The following is a 21,315-nucleotide window of genomic DNA, read 5'->3' as shown; positions in this document are numbered from 1 at the left end:
GTTTTATTGTCATGGTCTCCTTCCTCCCCCTTGCAAGGGGAAGGAGTGGGGTTGCTTCTATAAACCTGAACGGAAATAGAACGGAAGCTCTAGTCGAGTGCTTACCTGCATCGACCGCCAGATCCAGCATGTAACGGCACGTCCGCTCCCGGCCCGTGGGAAGAGAGAGAGGATGGGGAGAAAGAAGAGAGGCCAGTCACTCCACATTCATTCTCCCAATCACAACCTCACATCTTTGGCGAGACGCCTGAGGAAGCAGCCACTTTGGATACTGTGAACGACAACAGATCCAACCAGGAGACTGCCTGGAAAGCTGCCAAGGCGGTGGCTTCCAGGGTTGCGGCCACTTGCCGAGAGAGGGGGATACTCTCTGCAGGAAGTTGCTGCGACGAGAGACCCGGGCCTAGACGAACCAGGTCCGGGTCAACCTGCTTAGGCGGCAATGACCTCTCCGATGGCGTACAGAAACGCTTCTGACGAGGCAGAGGAGGGGGGAGCATCCTGTCCGAGCAGTTCGATCGCAGTGAATTGTCCTGCCTAGACACAAGACCATTCACTTGATCGAGGACCCCCTCGACAAACGTGGACCACGGCAGCCCCACCGAAGCCTTGGGTTCCTTCTTGGGTCTCCAAAAGGATTCGAGGTCGTCGTGCTGATGAATCAGCGCTATTGCCTCAGCAAAAGAAGTCCTCTGTATCTTGGGGGTGTCCACGTCCTGGGAAAGAGGACCCCAGTCCTTCCAGGGTGCGGTCATCCCAACCTACTCCCCCTGCAGGAGGGAGAAACTTGACAGACCCACGTGATCCTTCCTGCACCACGCGGGCGTACAACCAGAGCCGGAACCAGGGTCGGGAACAAGAGTGGGTCGGCAACAGGAGCAGGCATGGAGATATATGGCACCGATGAAGTCGCCATCCTTGGGGGGGCCAGGAAACCAGGAGGCCGTGGCACGTACGGAGCGTAGCGGGAGCGGCCGACACCTGGGTCCCCAGGTGCGAGGCCACCGTCACGGGCAGCTTCCCGAATGATGCCATGGTGACAATCGTGGTGGCTGCGTGGGGTCGTCACCGGAGCGCCTGACAGAGGCGAGGTCAGATACCTGGCCATCGAGAGACACCCGAAGAAAAAGTCGGGTCAAATACGGAAGCCTCTACTCGCCCCGGGGGGAAAAATTCGCCCCCGGAGCGAGGAGAGGCCCCAGGGAGGATGCCCAGAACGTAAGCTGGTAATCTAGCCTAGTTACTGAACCCAGGGGCGGAGTAGCAGACTTTAGTTTTACCAGTTAAGGGGGTAGCCTAGGTCAGGTCACGTGACCCCTACATCTAAACTGGCTCCCTTAGCCAATGTCCACAGGGGCATTTGCTTACCCAGGCCTAGGCTATACCCACCTCAAGCCAGGGGTGACCTCAACAAGTAAAACTTAACTTGTTATATATGTATAATGGTAAGGTCAAGGTCAAGTCAGGTCAAGATAGGTCGACGTAAACATCAGAAGGATCGAGTTTGGGGGGGGGAACAAGTCCGCCCTTATTTAACCTTATTCCGTCCTACTTCCCGTCAAATACCCTCAGAAATACCCACGAAAAATACCCCGTTACGACCCCCACCATTTAAAATAAAAAACTCATCATAAATAAGACGCAAAATAACAAAATAAACTCACTTCGTTCCGAGGTGTCACAGACCCGGCTTTTGTTGTGGTCATTGACGCGTCTTCACCTTCTGACAGCTTTGTGTTGACTGACTGATTCCCCGCAGCAGCTTTGTGTTTTTGTTGTGATCGTGAGGCTTCCCGCGTGACGTCATAATTGGGACGTCACGTGATGTCGTCGACGATTTGGAGGGAATGCGTAAACGATTACTTTTTTTGAGTCGATAATTTTGCTGTTTTCGCTATTATTGTTATTATTATTATTGCAAAATACTTGTATATTAAGAGACTTGACGGTCAGGAAACGACGGCTTTGTGAGAGCAAAAATAAAGATGAAATATCGATATAGACACTAGGCCTTCAAAGATGGCTGTACCAAAATATTATCCGTCTATAAATCATAACTCAGCTCAATATACACCACTCGTAGGTATTCCAGCACTAAACACGTACACAAAATAATAAGAAATATGAATATAAATATTTATGATTCAGTGCAACACAAAAATGCAACCAAGTGCTTAAGAATGTTGCAAAAAAGGTGTTGCTGAATCACTTAGCGGTGATTTTTTTAATCGTTCTAAAGATGGCGCCCAGTTGCTTAGTCATTTCGCGACCTTAGCTTGTGACTTTTCAGTCTCTCTCTCTCTCTCTCTCTCTCTCTCTCAGTAAGCAGGGGCGCTGGGTTCGCAAACTATTCCAATCACATTTACAGTTCAGTCACCTATAAAAGGGAAATTTGCTAACTGGAAACTGTCTCCTTGACCATATATAGAATTCTATAGGGACGGGGCCTATGGCAACCCAACATTTTCGGGAGGGGTCTATGGGTCCACCACCAACAACCCCCCAAGGATGTAGGGAAGCTTACATTTATGCTCCAGCAAGCGATCCTCAGCCGTCTTCAGGGCCAGGCTCCAAACACCCTCCACTCCTGGAAGCTGCCTGGAAAGCCTTCGCGACCAACTGCCCGGCCATCACGGCGCCGTTCCAGGACGACGGCGAGAATGGGGAGGCATTCCAGGATTCCCGAGAGGCCAGTTCCATGGAGCTCCTGGCTGCCGGAGTCCCCAGAAGATTGATCCAGAGGCTGAAGAAGCTTCCCAAGGACCGGAGGGGCCACTGAGGTCTGGAACGCCTCACCTTCTGGAGTCTGTCTCGAGCACTTCCAGCATCGGAGAGAACCGCTGGATGTTGATGTTTCCGGTACCCAAGAGAGCCACTGGGTATTGACGTTTCCAGTACCCAAGAGAGCCACTGGGTATTGACGTTTCCAGTACCCAAGAGAGCCACTGGGTATTGACGTTTCCAGTACCCAAGAGAGCCACTGGGTATTGACCTTTCCAGTACCCAAGAGGGCCACTGAACTAGGCCTATAACTATTAAATTATTGTATTCACGGCTTCTTAATTATTATTATTATTATTATTATTATTAATTATTATTATTATTATAATCAAAGCCTTCTTATTCGAAACCAAGTGAATAGGCCTAGTACCTTCAAAGGCTGAATCGTCCAATATCTTATTTCTGTACATTTAACACTTAAGGAGCCATACAGATATACAAGTATACAGATACACTTAAATATAAATAAACAGACATAATAATGACAATAATGATATTTTTCAAGGGCAAATCGACTCCATTAGGCCTAGAAATACCGCATGGGTCTACACCTGTCACTGGGCACGAAGGCTGGAGTTTATGGGCGTGGCTGGTTTCTGGGGTGGAACTGGGGAGAGAGAGAGAGAGAGAGAGAGAGAGAGAGAGAGAGAGAGAGAGAGAGAGAGAGAATTAGTGTTGCCCAGCTCTAAGACGGGCTTTTCTTATATATATGAACCCTTTACATAAACCGTCACTAAATATGCATCGTGTGACCAAACTGGGATGCCCAGCCATGCCCAGAGGGGTCAAGTTTGATCATGGGGTATAGGTCAGTGTTGTTGTGTAAGCTACGCTCTCTCTCTCTCTCTCAAGGGAGAGTTGTTAATACTATTCTCTAATTTTCCGTTTATTGTTTCTAAGTTCAGTTAAAATGACGATGTAAGGTTATAATATAATCACGATTAAACACTTTAACATATTATTAATTAACTATAAATATAAATCAAAATAATTATAATTAATAAAAGGCGCCATTGTTTGCGTAAGCGCGGGAGGCTGCCAAGCGTACGATAACTGACAACTAGGCAGTCGTCGAAAATTTACATCGATCTACACTTTTAACTTGCTAAAATTAACATATAGAAATTATTATACAAAATACAGCTTACTATAGGTCAAATACAACGTGTTGTATAACTTTATACCAAAACAAAATTGTTAAAATTATCGTACCGTCTGCACTTGCGTCAGGCAATCAAATGCCATGTCATTATACTTTACTGTAACTTATTTAGTCAGTACGACACTGGACGTCACTGGGTGAGGTTCCTCCCACGGCAGTTCCTTCAGGCTGTAACAGACTACGTGGGTGCAGTTTAGCCTGTGATGTCATAGTAGGTAAGTTTATAAATATATATAAAGTTTAAAAACTATGTAGGATTGTTTGAAAATAAATGGTTTCTTATGAGTTAAAATGTAGTAAGAATACATATTTTAAAAGCATATATATATATATATATATATATATATATATATATATATATATATATATATATATATATATATATATATATATATATATATATATATATATATATATATATATATATATATAGAGAGAGAGAGAGAGAGAGAGAGAGAGAGAGAGAGAGAGAGAGAGAGAGAGAGTTATGTACAATTGTTTTTAAAATGTTTTTTACATTTAGCATTTTTTTACATTTATTACAGTTAGCATTTTTTTACATTTACCCCCAGTTGGCATTTTTTTACAGTTATTCCAGTTGGCATTTTTTTACATTTATTCCAGTTGGCATTTTCTCCATTTTTTAGAGTTGGCATTTTTTTTACATTTATACCAGTTGGCATTTTTAAAAATTTATTCCAGTTGGCATTTTTTCAAATTTATTCCAGTTGGCATTTTTTCATTTTTTACCACTGGCAATTTTTTCATTTTTTGCAGATGGCATTTTTTTACATTTACTATCAAATAACGTCAAATTCCTCAGTCTAAACGTCGAGTCATTGTTTACTAAAGTCCCAATCGCCGAAGTGTTGTCTTTTTGAAAGAGGAAGTTACAACCACAAGATAAAACTCTAAAACTCATCAACCTCTGTGTAACTAACAAAGTGTTCTCTTTCAATGGTAATTTTACAAACATAAATTTGGCTGTGGCATGGCCATTCCCCTATCACCCCCTCCTAGCAAACTCAAGGCCAGCCCTAGCTGTTAATCAGCTCAGTGGTCTGGTAAAACTAAGGTATACTTTGTACATGGAATATTTCAAAACAGAAATTCTGTCGTCTATCAAACCCCGTAATATGATCTGGCTTAGATACGTAGATGATATTTTCACTTTCTGGGACAATAGCTGGGAGACTTCAATTAATTTTTTTAATAGACTGAATTCGTTAGTTCCCACCATAAAATTCAGAGCGGAATGGGAGAAGGACGGATAATTGCCGTTCCTAGATGTACTGACCATAAGAAACAGAACAGATGTGCTTTCACAGTATATAGGAAACCCACTTTCCCTGTTTCCTACATTCGTTTCTTAGGCTGCCACGATGTCTCCTTAAAGACCATGGCAGGGTGCAACTTATTCCTCAGGGGCTCAGTGGTCTGGTAAAACTAAGGTATACTTAACTTTTAAGGGGGCTCAGAATATGTTCAAATGGGTACGTAGAGAAAGAATTCAACACGATCCGCCAACACCTAATGCAACTGCTCTATCCACCACACATTATCGAGAGGGCTATTAACAAAGCGAATAGAATATGCTACATATACTACAGAGGTCCCACTCACAACAGACAAATAAATTTTAACAACAAATTAAAGCTTCCGTCACGCGAAAGCATCCAAAAAGCCACCGAACAACTCAGGTCTAACAATCCTTTGATTTTCCATCATCCGAAATCCATCGGGAGCTCGCTCATTAACGTATGTTTGAATAAAAAAGGGGAATAAGCTGGAGTTTACAAGATTCCGTGCAGCAATTGTAATGGGATTTGCGTGGGGGAGACAGAGCACAAAAGATCAGTACGTTATGCTTCGGAGAGTTCTGGGATTTTCTTACACGTCAGGGATAAAGGCCATTCCCATAAATTGGAGCGGGGCGGAGCTGGTTTTCAAAAGTAGCTGTCCGTACAAAAGAAAGGTGCTGGAATCCGCTCTCATCAATGAAACCAACGACATGGACTTGTCAGGAGGACGTTGGAAACCGGATGTCGTTGACGGGTTAATCCTCAGACTTCTTCTGAAGAGGGTGTTCCTGGAAACACGACCACCAGATGCGTCGCCAGGCGGGAGTTAATGAGGCCAAAAAACCACCAGGGAATTTTTTATTTCTCCTCCTTGGGAATCGGTCATCTGATACCATCGGAGAGACTTAATGCCACGCCTACAAATGCTTTGTATATATACCCTCGTAACATTTCATCTGTCCATATTTTATCAGTGTTTTATGGGCCATTTTATCTTCATATTATACTGTGGTATTACAGTAAAAGACATTCATATATATATATATTTATATATTCTATATATAAATATATATATTTATTCTCCAGGCGAGGATTTCAACCTGTGCATATTCCCGCCAGATTCATCCCCCTGTATAATATTAATGCATTCCCAACCAAATGCAGGCAAATTGTGACGAGTGAACGTACAAAGAGCGAAAATGTGAAGGTGACTGTCCGAAGTGGGAACAAGAAGCCGATTTGATTTAGAAAACACAAGGAACGCCAAACCTGGGAACTGCTAAAATTGCCGTCAGTCATGAGAGGCGTCATTATAGCCTCTATAAAGAGGGGAGAGAGAGAGACTAATATTTTATCTGACCAATCTAAATTGACTGAAATCGGCACTGCAGATTATTATAATTTATTCAGAACTGAGGATAAAATGGACAGGTTTCTGAGAACTTTAAAAAATGACAGCTTTGTCGACGAATCCACCTACCAGGAACCTTTTTCAACTGGTTCGTCATACGGGATTCTTTATGGTTTGCCTAAAATTCATGAGCCAGGGGTGCCCATGCGTCCTATTCTGGCGAAATTCCTCGTACCCGTGCCTGAACCACTTATTGCTAACAACTATTCCTTAAAAAACTCTTACGAATTGAAAGAAAGAGTTCTTGTCCAAGACTCCGATCTATAGTGATGACCGGTTTTGATGTAGGGTCCTCGTTTACAAACGTCCCAGTTGCTGAGATCACAGAGGTAATCCTTGATAAGCTATTTGAACCGCTCGACTTTTAAAACCCTCTCAGACCTGTAGCCGTGCTGGACACGGCCTTGGTTTTGAGGGCAAGGCTATGGTTTCACCCTTGGACCCACCTTCGCCAACATCTTCGTCAATGGCCGGCGTTCCAACATCAGGTTTACGCTCGAGAAGGAGTCCAACCTTCAGCTTTCCTTCCCGGACGTCCTGGTGACAAGGCAGAACGATGCTTTTAACACTACTGTTTTTAGAAAACGAACTTTTACCGGACTGGGCTCGAATTTCTACAGATCATGCTACTTTAATTTTAAACTTAATTCTGTTTGCCCATTATTCCACAGGGCTTACTTCTAACAGGGACATGTTTCACAAGGAATACATATTCTTAGCAAACTTTTTTCAAAACAACTGTTTTCCTGCTAATTTCGTCAACGAGATTCGCCGAAAATGACTTACCAATTCCTTCTCCCCGCCAGTAAAATGTCCTACTGTCCCAAAACTGGAATTTTATGCCAGCTTCCCCTACGTTTGTGATAGTTCTTTTGAAAGAAAATTCACTCGGGCAATACAAGATCATTTTCCTGCTGTAAATATTAACCTGATTCCTAAAAATCCCTTAACCATCCGCTCTCTGTTTCAGTTTAAGGATCGTCAATGCCCTTTCATGTCCTCTTGTGTGGATATGAATACACTTGCCCCAGGTGTCACTCGGGGGTTTATTTGGGACCCACAAAAATCCCCTGAAGTCAGACAGCAGACTCAAGAACCCGGAGCATTCCAGCATAAGAACTCTTGCTAAAAGTTGCAAAGAATACATTGAAAATCAAGATCTGAAAATCATCTGACAAACACCCAACACTCAGGAATGACCCATCTCAGAGTCCTTATTGATCAAACAACTGGTTCCCCCCCATTGAACGCGCAGTCGAGAGCCAACCCCCACCCCCTTTCTTGTCTAAATGTGTCTTGTCCTCATTTTTATTTGTGAGTTTCCTTCCACTTACGTTTCTTTTGGATTTTAATATATCTTGGGTTTTTTAAAATGTATAATCTTAAGTGTAAAGAAATGTTCAGTTTGAGTTTTATGTCAGGATTCCAACCTGTGCGTATTCCCCCCCAAATTCATTCCCTTTTATAATATTAATGAATTCCCAGCCAAATGCAGGCAGGCTGTGACGAATGACAGTATAAATGGAGAAAATAAGAAGGTGGCTATCCGAAATGAGAACAAAAAGCAGAAATAATTTAGAAAAAGAAGGTACCACTAGCCTGGGAACTGCTAAAATTGCCTTCAGTCACGTGAGGTGTCATTAGGGCCTCTATAAAAGGGGGAGGGAGAGAGAGAGAGAGAGAGAGAGAGAGAGAGAGAGAGAGAGAGAGAGAGAGAGAGAGAGAGAGAGAGAGAGAGAGAGAATGGTCCTTGTACATTGAAAGAGAGAGAGAGAGAGAGAGAGAGAAAGATTGTCCTTGTACAGTGAAAGAGTGAGAGGAAACAGAGAGAGAGAGAGAGAGAGAGAGAGAGAGAGAGAGAGAGAGAGAGAGAAAATTGTCCTTGTACAGTGAAAGAGTGAGAGAGAACAGAGAGAGAGAGAGAGAGAGAGAGAGAGAGAGAGAGAGTTGTCTTGTACAGTGAAAGAGTGAGAGGAACAGAGAGAGAGAGAGAGAGAAAGAGAGAAGAAAAACACAATGACAGAATGAGACAGTGAGAGAGAGTAATGGTCCTTGTACAAAGAGAGAGAGAGAGAGAGAGAGAGAGAGAGAGAGAGAGAGAGAGAGAGAGAGAGAAATTGTCCTTGTACAGTGAAAGAGTGAGAGGAACAGAGAACAGAGAGAGAGAGAGAGAGAGAGAGAGAGAGAGAGAGAGAGAGAGAGAGAGAAATTGTCCTTGTACAGTGAAAGAGTGAGAGGAACAGAGAGAGAGAGAGAGAGAGAAAGAGAGAGAGAGACACAATGACAGAATGAGACAGTGAGAGAGAGTAATGGTCCTTGTACAAAAAGAAAGAGAGAGAGAGAGAGAGAGAGAGAGAGAGAGAGAGAGAGAGAGAGAGAGAGAGAGTTCCATACTGTGTACAGCGTGGCCAAGGAGACGTGATCAAGTACTCGAATTTCCTCCTTTCCCGTATGACAGTATGCTGAAGCAGACATTATTTATGACCACCCTTCTTCCAATAACTTTCTTTTTTTTTTTTGTAGGTTCCCCATAACTCCTTTACGAATTACGTCGTTAATCTACATAGGTTCTTTATAGCGCTATAGCCACTGGGTCGACATTTAGAGCGACTTATTTCTTTTCGGAGCGTGGGAATATTATCAGCTTTCAATCAAGTGTACAATGTTTCTTGGGCCGCCTTGCTGAAGTTGTGTGTATATACGAGTATACATACATACATATATATATATATATATATATATATATATATATATATATATATATATATATATATATATATATATATATATATATATTCTTACATTCTGGGAGCCCTTCGTTGGCGAGTCTGTTGAGCTTCAGACTGTCACTCGATGGGCCGGAGTTCAATTCCCCGGCCGGCTGATGATGAGTTAGAGGAATTTATTTCTGGTGATAGAAATTCATTTCTCACTATAATGTGGTTCAGAAAGCTGTAGGTCCCATTGCTAAGTAACCAATTGGTTCTTAGCCACGTAAAATAAGTCTAATCCTTCGGGCCAGCCCTAGGAGAGCTGTTAATCAGCTCAGTGGTCTGGTAAAACTAAGGTATACTTAATTTACTTACATTCTGGGGTCTACTGGAGGAATGTACAGGGATTTCTTATCATTTAACTGCCGTAAGGGGCCAACAGATATCACCCAGAAGGCAAACAAATGGATTTGCAAAGGATGACTTACCTTGATATCACCCATTAATTAACCAGGGAGTGGAGGGTCGCCATGGGAAACGAGTAACAGATTACGTTAAACCGAATTAATTTACAGACGAAGCAATCAGGAACTGAATCGGAAAATAACCGACTGAGCGGCTTGCAAGCACATGAAATGTGCAAATCTCTGAATATGAAAAGGTGACTACTGACTGAACGATTTCAATTTCAGGTGCTTGTGCACATGGGAGGAGGGGGGGGGCCGACTGGTTGGTGCCCCGGGACTGCGTATCAGGAAATTCTTGCACATAGAAGAATGGCAGTAACGTCTAAGTGGAATTAATTCGCAAGGCTGGGACCAACAGCTTGGGGGCAGAGTAGCAAGATTTCTGGAAGGGAACTCCAGGTTAGCAATCAAAACAAGGAGTTTCTCTCGCATGAACTTAACTAGGCACCACACTGAACTAGTTTAATTTGAGCTTAGGGGTGAATCGTGGGGCAACTTTGGTGGTAGGTTTGATTCAACAAAGGGGACTTTGTTTAAGACAATGAAAAGTTGGAAATCGGAAAATGGAGAGAAATTCACGGGAAGAAACAGAACCTGACTTGGGACCAAATGCTTTCAGACATACCTTATTCCTCATGCACAGAGCTCTTAGCATGGGATGAAAATGGCAGCCTGTCTTGCATTTCATTCTACCCAGCGAAGTTCCTCATTGGACGGGTTGGTACCGTTCCTGGCTAGCACTCTGCTGGGCCCGCGTTCGATTCTCCGACCGGCCAACGAAGAATTAGAGAAATTTATTTCTGGTGGTAGAAATTCATTTCTCGTTACAATGTGGTTTGGATTCCACGATAAGCTGTAGGTCCCGTTGCTAGGTAACCAGTTGGCTCTTAGCCACGTAAAATAAATCTAATACTTCGGGCCAGCCCTCTCTAGGAGAGCTCTTAATCAGCTCAGTGGTCTGGTTAAACTAAGGTATACTTAACTTTTCTACCCAGAGAAACGGGAAGAGTCCCAACAGGGCGCAGTGGTGGTTAGCTGAGGAGTTCGTGCGCCCACTCTCGGGGCATGGCGTCTGCCTAGTTGTTTTGCTTGAAATCCAGGACATCAGCAATCTGAAAGCAGTCACACAGCCAGCAAAATGTTATGGGGAAAATAGGTCTTATAGTTAAGGACTTAAGTGTTAGGATCGTAGCCTACCGACAACCTGGATTTGCCCCTAGTGACTAACAGCTATGAGCCCCAAAAAACATCTTATGGGGGATTAAGGAGCTGTATTGCTTACAGCCAAATCAAGCGATCTGGGGGTTTAGGCCTACTCAGCTCACTTCTGTCATGGCGTCTTCTTCCCGCCGCTAGCTTCCTACTCATAGCTGACGACTGACAGACGAATTTTTGTTAAATATGGAAAAATATATATATATACACACCACAATCATATGAATTTCTAACTCACTTAAGAATTCATCCCAGGGTCTCAAATAGAATGTATATAGGTGCTACCACCTCACCCACACCGGTACCTGGTGGGTCGGGAAGTTGGGCAAGGCTCTGTGCTATGTCCAGTGTGTAGCCTTGCCCAGGTAAATGCCTCAGGTACAAAGTAATTAGGCTACAAGTTTTTTTACGACTTGTGTGGATTAGTTGCACTTTTATGTAAATAATTTCAAAGATAATTCCTTAATTTTCTATACCATTTCTTTGTGAAGTGAAGAGTATTGAATGGAAGGCAAAAGTGTATTTTGTCAGTAATTCGTGACTCCACTGTGCATGTACCAATCTCATTAGGGGTCTATAATGATTTATCAAGGCCGGTGCAGCCGTGCAGGTAAAATAAGAGATCGTGACCATTAATTATGATGCCTCTTCCGTGAGCGCCTTCTTTTCACCAGCACAGGAGGATTTATAGGTTGTGATTTTGGGGTACTAATTCTGCCATGGAAGTTGTCCTTGGTTATATTATTTTATCGTGCTGGTCCATTCTGCTAGTCCATTTCACTGGTCCGTTCCATCGGTCTGTTCCTCCCCTGGAAGGGAGAGAATAGCCTGATGATACCAGTACATTCCGCTGGCCCGTCCCTCCAGCTGGCTGGGAGAGCATAGCCCAATGATACCTGCATTTTTAATGATGGCCTCTTCAGAGCTATGTTTAGCTCTAAGGAAGCATGAGTCTCCCGGTAATTATCTTCCCTGACGGATGGCCTCTGCGTCTCTTGACGGGTGGAACCTTGTTTCGTAGACATCGGCAAAATATAGATGTACGGCTCTGCTGTCACGACAGGCATGCAGTTGCCTACGTGAGTCCTTGTTGTGCGAAGAACATGGCCTTTTTTTTTCAGGGGTTCGCATGCTATGTCTGAACACACCTAAAATCATAGACTGCACTGGTTGTCAATTCTTGGACCCTTCGGGTCCTTTTAAATAATGTTCGCCAATAGAAGGATGGCGACCAAGTTGGAATGGAATGGAATATGAAATTTTAGGCTTGAAGGCGCTGGAATCCGAGGGATTATTTAGCGCCATGATGAATCTGGTTTGGGATGAATACTCATGGCAATGAATTTATGAACTGAATAAAATAAAAAGTGATTTTAAAACTATGGTATAAATTAACATTTGGCAAAAACTGACATTCCCCATAAAAAAAAATTATAACTTTGTATTTAATGGACGTGCATATAACCTTTTGTGTAAAAAAGTAAATAATTAAAAAAATTATCCTTAAACATGCTTATATAAACAACGGCAAAAGTGTATATATACTACACTTGGCAACGTACCAAGAGGTCAATATTAAATTCCATTATAGAGGTTAATGTCTCTCAGGAATACAACTGTGTTATCAACAACTATATCAGGACCAAGCAGTCCTGCTATACCCCTGCCCACTAACCCATGCCTCTGTCGTACTGCAGCATACCCGTGGCAATGCAATAACGTGCCCCACGGTAAGAGGAGAGGCGCCCTGTGTACAGACTAGTGCAGTTTCCCCCCTCTAAAAGGCTCTTGCATTGGTCAGCAAGTTCGTTAACAGTGACGAGGTCTCAGAGGGCCTTTTCGGTTCCACTCCCCAGGTCATGACCTACAAAGGTCATCCCCTTCTTATCAGTCAGCCATCCCAAGAGTCCATTTGGTGACATTCTTATAACTTTTATTTTCCTTTGATACTCTTACTTTGGTCATAAAATTCTACATGGCTGGAAAGTAGGCACCAAAAACAGAGTGCTGCTTGGGGATATTGAAGAGATACTACAGAGGTTGGTGAAAGGGTACAGGGAGAAATGGGAACACAGAAAATAGTAGAGAAGAGGTGGGCCACAGAGCAGGTGAAGTATGAAAGTTAACAGAGAGTGAATAGTGAAGGGATTGTTGAGCCAACTTTCCCTCTATGGAAGTGAAGTGTGGATAAAAACAAAAAGCGAAAGCTACAGAGATTAATAATCTACTCAACATTTATTAAGTTAAAACTGCAAGAGAGAAACGGGAAAATACGTAGGTATGGTATAAGGGTTAGCACTCGAGATGGTCTTGTCACGTAGAGAAAATGGAAGAAAACTGATGAATTGAAAGATGTAACTGAAAGCACAACTTACTGAGGGGATTTGAAGTGTCTCTATGTAAGTATTGAACGAGATATAAGTATTCTACTTATACGGTTATACTCATTAGTTACTTTTCTGAATGTTGTGTTTCAGAATGTGGGAACATGATGGCTTATACTACTTATATTTCTTTGAGTATCCGAAACATCGCCTACAACATTAGGTGCAAAAATTAATGGTGTTTACGCTGAAGCAATGTATTGTACACATCATCCTTTTTGACAAATAAATAAATAAATAAATAAATATATATATATATATATATATATATATATATATATATATATATATATATATATATATATATATATATATATATATATATATATATATATATATATATATATATATATATATATATAGAAAGATGAGAGAGAGAGAGAGAGAGAGAGAGAGAGAGAGAGAGAGAGAGAGAGAGAGAGAGAGAGAGAGAGAGAGAGAGAGAGAGAGAGGGTACAAAATACACAAACCTGTCCTACATTCCTCCACTGGAACGAATTTGTCTCCAAAGTCACAATTCTTCCTCCATAGTTTCCAATGCTTCAGCGCCAATAAATTCATAGAGTTGTATTCGCGTCGTTCAAAGGCTTTTTGAAGTCAATATATATTTTTTTTTGCGTGGCACTGTACTTCCAAGTCCCAACGGTAATAAATAAAGTCTAGGCAATTGTTGTTTTTGTTGTTGACAACGAGGCCATTAGTGATCACTCTATTTTGGTCTTCAAATTGAGAGACTCCACGTTTTTCTACGCGAAAGAAAAAGATTCTTTTGCTTACTGAATACAAACACGTGATGTAGATATATATATGTATGTATATATATATATATGTGTGTGTGTGTGTGTGTGTGTGTATGTGTAAGAATAAAAAAAGGATAATGATTTGCATATTACAAAGGCTGATAAACCCCAAGTTCTGGTAATAATGGATAAAGATGGGTATGTTAGAAAAATGTGCAATCTTTGCCAGACAATGTAACTAACTCAGAACTACGAAAAAAAAAAAAATCCCAAAGCGACTGTCAAGAGTAACTTTAATAAGAAATGAAAAAGTGTCTTAAAGTGACCAAACTCTAGAATTGATAAAATTGCGTGTGAAAGATTGTAAGCTTCTTTTTAAAAATTATGACCTTCAAAAGTTTTGCCAAAGGGGGTCCCTTGGTTTCGATACGTTGGTGACATATTCTGGCCCACGTGCCAAAATCTGAACTGCTTTCTGGACAAGCGAAATCATTTGGTACCTTCTAAGAAATTCACCGTCGTAAGAAGATAATTGTTCATTACCCTTTTCAGATGTTCTGGTTCATACAAGGGGCAGAAGCTTTGTGTTTGATGTTGACAGGAAAGCTACCAACGTCTGCTCTGATATACAATACTATTCAGGTCACCATGTTCATGGAAAACTCTCAATTTTCAGTGGCAGACTTTTAAGGGCATTGAGGATGTGCAGTCAGGAATTCTTAAGACTCAGAGTTTTGTGAAATTTACGACGTACGAATTATGTTAAAATACCCAAAGTTTTAACCGACAAACCTTTGCAGAAAGCTACAAACTTTTGTATTTTATTTATTTTATTTTACTTTACTTTGTACCCTAAAGAGTGCGCGCAGTACAGAAAAGCGCTTGGTACCTTCTCTTTGATTTTCACTTTTCATGTGGTTCTCTCTCTCTACACACAAACACACACACACACATATATATATATATTTTTTTAATGATATATATACAGTACAATCACACACTGCTAATTCTTCTACGCATTACTATGAAGCATTTTGTTGACAGAGCAGAATATCCATTCCATATTTTCTAAGCTATGCTCTGGACCGATCACCGCAAGAGCCCGCGCTCAATCGAAAACAACAAATTGTAAGCCAGCAGTCACTCGAAAATGCAGGCAAACAAGCACAGTTCAGTGCTAACAGTAGCTGCCTGGAGTGCAGGAACAGCTTTCGTGACAGAAAATAATCAATGGAACAAGGAAGGTTTTGTATTCATCAAAGACTGACGCGGAGAAAAAACTCCTGCAAAAAAATGGTGCCACCAAAGCAACTATGCATACACACACACATTTCACACACACACACACACACACACACACACACACACACACACACATTTCGACCCTATTGATCCAGTGGGACCCCTTCCAACTTGACATGCAGGCAAACGAGCAGAGTTCAGTGCTAACAGTAATTGCTTGTAATTTGTGTAATGGCAGTTAAGTTTCTGGAGTGGGAGGTTATACTGGAATGTAGTTCATCATAAGGTCAGGTACTGCTCTATAATTGTGATCACCTTGTGTGTGCGTGTGTGTGTGTGTGTGTGTCTGTACAACTTAGTTTTCTGGTTTACCAGTACAGGTGTACCCTTTGGGGTAAGGCTACAGTGGACCATTCCTTCGCAAAGTATGACCCACCACAGTTGGCTAGCAAGATGGTACATAATTCACTTATCAGATAAACACAGAGAGAGAAAAGCAAGGAAGGGTGGTCGTGATAGGTGATCTGATGGCAAAAGTACTTGATGGAGTGACGGAGAGGATTGTGGGAATGGTAGTGGTAGGGTGTTGAGAAATATACCAAATGGGGTCAGACCAGGGTACAGGAACCACTTAATTTTATAGAAGCAGGTCATATGAATTGAACTTTGACCTCCCAAAGATGAGGTGGAGTTACCTGAACAACCAAAGATTAAAATTTGTAGGGAATGAGGCATTTGGAAGGAGTTGGACCTGAGACCTAAGCTATAATCTTGACCACATGCCTCGCATCCTACATAGCATGGCAGAGTAGGATTTCTGCTTGGAATGGGGCAACATTTCAGGACTGCAGTGAATCCTTATAATACTTAAGCTTCTTTTTTGTTATATATGGACTCCCATATTTAAAATCACTCGTTTTCAAACTTTAACCCACCGACAGGTCCCAGAAATCTTCAAACAGACAAGATGAGGGAAGCATCCTTGATACTGGTGGCCTTGATTTCAATGGGGGTGTTGCACAAACTGGTGAAATCAAGCATCGACACAGAGAGAATCACTATTTTCACTGGAAAAGTCATGCCAGCACAGTATGTCAAGCATAATGTCACAGTTGAGAACGCCTGTGAGTTGAAACACCAATTTTTCATAGTCTTCTGTACCTGTGGCCTATCTAGTGCATGAAAACAGCCATGAGTTGCAAATAGTACTTTCAGATTTTGTGCTGAGGTTCAAAGCGTGTAAACTAATCTGTTTCTCTTTGGTACGTAAGAGTTTTTGGCTGTAAATTCTGTAAAAGTTTATGATGATACCATTATCAACATGGCTTCTCTTATATTCGACATTTCTGTGATTTTTCTGTTGCTGTAACATAAATCTAGACTTAAGTGAGATTTTTAAACTTAATCCAGACATAGTGAAGTTTACATTACAACTTCCAGAGAACTTGTAATTGAGAAGAGTATTATTAGGACTGCTCTCACTTTCGGCCGACATCACTTTGAATGAAATGTTCCTGTAGGCTTAGCCTCTGCTATCAAAATATTTACTTTTCAGGCCAGTGTAGAAACCTCTGCCGAGTACTACTGGACTGCACAAGCACCACCTGGATCAGGATGGCCGATACCAACACCTCGCGATGCCTCATCTCCGCAAGCAACTTTAGTGTTGTGGAGCTGCAAGACCCAGATCAAGGGATCTCCTCTGCCGTGACTTTCTACTGGTTCAGTAAGTTGAGGAAAACCACCAGGATTTTGACTCCTGTAGTGTGTGTTCCTTAATGTTTTAAAAGAAAGTTTTCTGAAATATTGTAACCGTAACTCTTGGGAACACTGCGCATTGCCGTCTTTTTGTTGTTGTCGCTGTCGAGATTGGAAGCAGGCGACTATAAGAATACAAATGTGCCCAGGAACTTGAGTGTTCCATCTCAGCCATCCTCCATAACCTTGTCAAGTCGGGGCATCAACTGCACACCTCCTAAATGCCCCGCGACGTACAATGCACCTTTAAACACATTCTTCATTAATTACCCGTACTCCCTTTCAGACCTTGATTTTACACCGCGCCAATACGGATTTTACAAGGTGCGTGAACTTCATAGCGGTTTCTACGACGCGCTGAACTTCTGCAGGTCCCAAGGAGGGGAGCTGGTCACTCTGGAAACCAACGCAAAAATGAAAGACGTGACTTCTTTCCTCTGGCAGGGAAGTAAGTCAGTGCAGCGGTTTACTCTACGGAAATAAGCTATTTTTTGAGTGCTTGCGGAAGAGGCAACTGTTTCTTACAACTTCCATATTCTTTGGTCCTGACGTAACTCATTTGGCTTTTCTGTATATGTTAGAGTTAGACTATTACTTGTCCGTGTTGATATTTACCTGCTCAAAGCAGTGCTGTGCTGTAGGCTCATTTGAAGCCCAAATTGTTAAATTGCTTTCTGACAAACTGCCTTTTTAGTGTGACATTACAGGGGGGTAACAGATATAGGCCTAACCAGTTTCTGAAGGGAGCACAAAATTCACCAGCAGCACAGTTTCATCAACTGACTTTTTGTGTCCTTTTCGTTACTGAGATCCATTAACCTTCACTTGGTAATGAAAAATTCTCATAACTATAAATAAAACTTGTTTTCCAAACATCTGATAGTTATCTTGAACAAACTACGCTCATTCCTTTGTGTAAATTACAACTCATACAAAATATTTCTTTCGGACAGCCGGAGCACAATACTGGATTGGGCTTTACCGAGAGGTCTCCACGGCAAATCCAGTGTGGATGAATGTAAATGGTAGGTAAAATTAGTAAGTAGTTCACTGTACGCATACAGTATGTAGGAAAAAACTGTACATGAAACAACATTGGAACAGCTATATGTGTACGCAGGAGAATTTTACAGTTTGCAGCTCTGCTCGCATACCACACAACCAACCTTTGTAATTCTTTTCACACTCCAGTGATACAAACAGATCAATACACATATTTATGGACTGAGATTCAGCCTATTTCTTTCTCCCCCCCACCCCCCAGGAAACACATCGATGACCGAAGTCACCGTATCTGGTGGTGGGAGTGCAAATTGTTATTCAACACTTAATGGTCCACCTTGGACTGTACAGAACAGGGACTGTAACACGCAACTGTACGCTGTGTGCGAAAGGAACTTCTGATTAGTACGAAGGTAAGTCTCTCTCTCTCTCTCTCTCTCTCTCTCTCTCTCTCTCTCTCTCTCTCTCTCTCTCTCTCTCTCTCTCTCTCTCTTCTGCACTGGGAAGATACTGCTTCATCAGCTCAAATTCTGTCGGTTCCACCGGAATCTAGCCCATCTCAACCCTAAGCCTAAGGGGGTTATCCCGGGATGCCTCACTACACGAGGATTTTTGGTCGGAGCGGCCAAAGTCCCATCGCAAATCGAATTACATTCTGCTTCCAGGCTTTGCGAGTCAAAGTATTGTGTTTTCTGTGGCTGGTATGGAAGGCAAATGCACCAGAATTTTGAAAGGGTGTTTCCGCCCTTGTGGGGTGTATCTCCGAGACTTCGACAGGTGGCTAGCCTAGCTTACGTAAGCAAGCTCTGTGCTCTTTCCTGCCAAGGATCCTGTAGCGAGAACTGGAAGAGTTTCTGATTTACTACTAGCCCCCAGTCACAGGTGCGAGGATATACCTCAAGATGGGATCTAACTGTTTTTGTCTACCATCATTCCCTAAGCTAAGGTCTCAAGGAACTCTCTTATCTCCTCATGCTGAGAGAGGTCAGCCTCAATATGAAGAAACTTCCAAGCTCTCAGCACCCAAGGTCAAAGGTTGCATTGTGTTAGGTTAGGTCATGAAATCTGGGGCTGTTTCCACACCTCTAGCTGTTACATTCAAACAACCAATTCTTGTTTTAACTTTTCCCCCCAAGAAACTTGCTGTAGTTGTTTGTAAGTTTCCTGTTCCATACAGAAGACAGAGAAGAAACATTGAAAAAGCTTTGGGGTACCTGTGTTTTAATCCAACACCATTTTCAGTGCCAATTTGTTTATCTAGAGACATTGCAATCCTATTTTTAACAGGGTCACTTTTTCTTTTCTCTAGAACCACCTGTGATGCTTTCCCACCTAGAACCAACTGTGATGATGCTATTACCTAGAACCAACTGTGATGCTGCAATTACCTAGAACCAACTGTGATGCTGCAATTACCTAGACCCAACTGTGATGCTGCTATTACCTAGACCCACCTGTGACGCTGTTTTCTTCATAAACCATCTGTGACACCGTCTTGTTCAAAGACTCGACTTAATAGTGTTGTTTTAACTCGGAATTGAGTGTGTTTTCCCTGACTTGACGTAACACTGTTGTTTCAATTCAGGATTGAATACAGTGCTACATTTTTTACTGTAGTTATGACAGAATTTGTGTGTGTGTGTGTGTGTGTGATTTTATCTAAAGTCAACTGCAGTGTTGTGTGAATTAGAATCATGTTTTCACTGTGTGACAATGTGTTTTACCTACTATTAATTACAGAGTAGATCTCATCCTATGCTAGATATAATCTCTGATCCTATTCACTATAATTTCATGTTTAAAATGTGTGCCATCACCTAATTCATAACTAGGCCTAGTGCTGTGTGACTTTTCTTGAACAAATGCACTGTTCTAGTCAGCTAGAGTTGTTGCTACCTAGAATTAAATATAACCATATATTGAGAGACTTTTCCCACATACAGGCAGTTGCAGTGGTGTTTCAAATTGGTCAACTTTATTGCTCGAGTGTATAAAACTTACAATGTCCTTGTCAATGCTGCAAAGATCATTTACAGTCTTTAAAGACTGCACAGAAAACTGATCATAATGTTGTAACGTCACCATTTCTGCAAAACTTTATAGCTTAACTGTAGAAAAAAAATATCAGCAAAATTCAGTGTTTTTATTTCTGCATAGTACATATTGTATTTAGTAAATGTTGCATATATCATTTGACAGTCTTGAAGTACAGCTGAGAAAACACATTTGAAAGGGTAAAGGGTTTCCAATTAGATTGCACGAGTTGCGTCATTGTTTGCATAACCAACACAGAGCAATGGTGCCAGGAGTGCACGTCACATCACAGACTGGTTGGCTATCATACGCTGCCCCTCTGTATCTATGGCTGCAACAGACTGGGCCAAGGGATAATTAGGCAAGTGTTGTTGGGTAATTGGAGAGAGAGAGAGAGAGAGAGAGAGAGAGAGAGAGAGAGAGAGAGAGAGAGAGAGAGAGAGAAGATTCATTGGTGCACTCTCTCTGAGAGGTGATGGCTGCTCCAGCATCTAGGCATTCTACTTGTCCAGTTACTGTTTTTATTTATGCATTTCATTCGTCCAAAAATGTGTGGGTTAGATTGTGTTTCCTCTTAATACATAGTGTAAGTATGTGTTACTGCATTGGGCTTTCATGTAAACACCTCAGTTCTCTTTCTCTCTCTCTCTCTCAGTACTGTACATACATATCCTTCAATGAAATATGAATTACTTTTTCATAAACATAAAATATCTCTCAAAGTATACTGTAGCAGGTTTAGCTGCCTGCTACCTCCATTTCTACCGTCTATAAACTGTCTGTCGACCAGAGTGTAATAGTGACGTCTCAAGAACAGCCTCTGAAGCACTGACAACCCTTAAGTCGTTTAGCCTGAACAATAAGCCGTCTTGCAAAAGCAAGGCTTGGAGGATTTGCAATAACTGCAGTATAAAATCCTCTGAATCACCCTCCAAGGCCAACCCCTTAGGAGTTAATGCCACACCAAGATACTGTAGCCATACTGTTTGCCCTTAAGTGAGGCAACATATGAACAGTTTAGGACCAAACAGAACGCGAAAAGTAAAAGTCACTATGCTATGCAGCCAGGCCCAAGGATATTGCAGAGTACTTTAGCACAGAATGCGG

General features: G+C 41.9%; 1 protein-coding gene and 1 long non-coding RNA gene across 4 annotated transcripts in view; one reads left to right on the top strand and one right to left on the bottom strand.

The window, feature by feature from the left end:
* Nucleotides 1–21,315, bottom strand: part of LOC136856361 (uncharacterized) — an 82,951-nt gene that overhangs the window by 3,415 nt on the left and 58,221 nt on the right. The window lies entirely within an intron of this gene.
* Nucleotides 4,041–20,311, top strand: LOC136856359 (uncharacterized). The gene is made up of 7 exons (XM_067134145.1): nucleotides 4,041–4,158; nucleotides 16,356–16,538; nucleotides 16,970–17,140; nucleotides 17,459–17,620; nucleotides 18,126–18,197; nucleotides 18,437–18,587; nucleotides 19,484–20,311. Exons 2-6 carry the CDS (start codon nucleotides 16,382–16,384, stop codon nucleotides 18,574–18,576), a joined length of 702 nt encoding a protein of 233 aa, XP_066990246.1. The 5' UTR covers nucleotides 4,041–4,158; nucleotides 16,356–16,381; the 3' UTR covers nucleotides 18,577–18,587; nucleotides 19,484–20,311.

This window comes from Macrobrachium rosenbergii, chromosome 35 (genome assembly GCF_040412425.1).
Source record: "Macrobrachium rosenbergii isolate ZJJX-2024 chromosome 35, ASM4041242v1, whole genome shotgun sequence".
NCBI classification, from domain to species: Eukaryota; Metazoa; Arthropoda; class Malacostraca; order Decapoda; family Palaemonidae; genus Macrobrachium; species Macrobrachium rosenbergii.
The sequence above is the reverse complement of the archived record's forward strand: the minus strand, read 5'-3'. Positions and strand labels throughout refer to the sequence as shown.

What these genes read in the sequence shown, in the direction of transcription:
- LOC136856359 (XM_067134145.1), top strand. Translation starts at nt 16,382, where the DNA reads ATGAGGGAAGCATCCTTGATACTGGTGGCCTTGATTTCAATGGGGGTG. An exon ending in TGTCACAGTTGAGAACGCCT is followed by an intron (nt 16,539 to 16,969) that starts GTGAGTTGAAAC and finishes TTTACTTTTCAG; the next exon opens with GCCAGTGTAGAAACCTCTGC. An exon ending in CGTGACTTTCTACTGGTTCA is followed by an intron (nt 17,141 to 17,458) that starts GTAAGTTGAGGA and finishes ACTCCCTTTCAG; the next exon opens with ACCTTGATTTTACACCGCGC.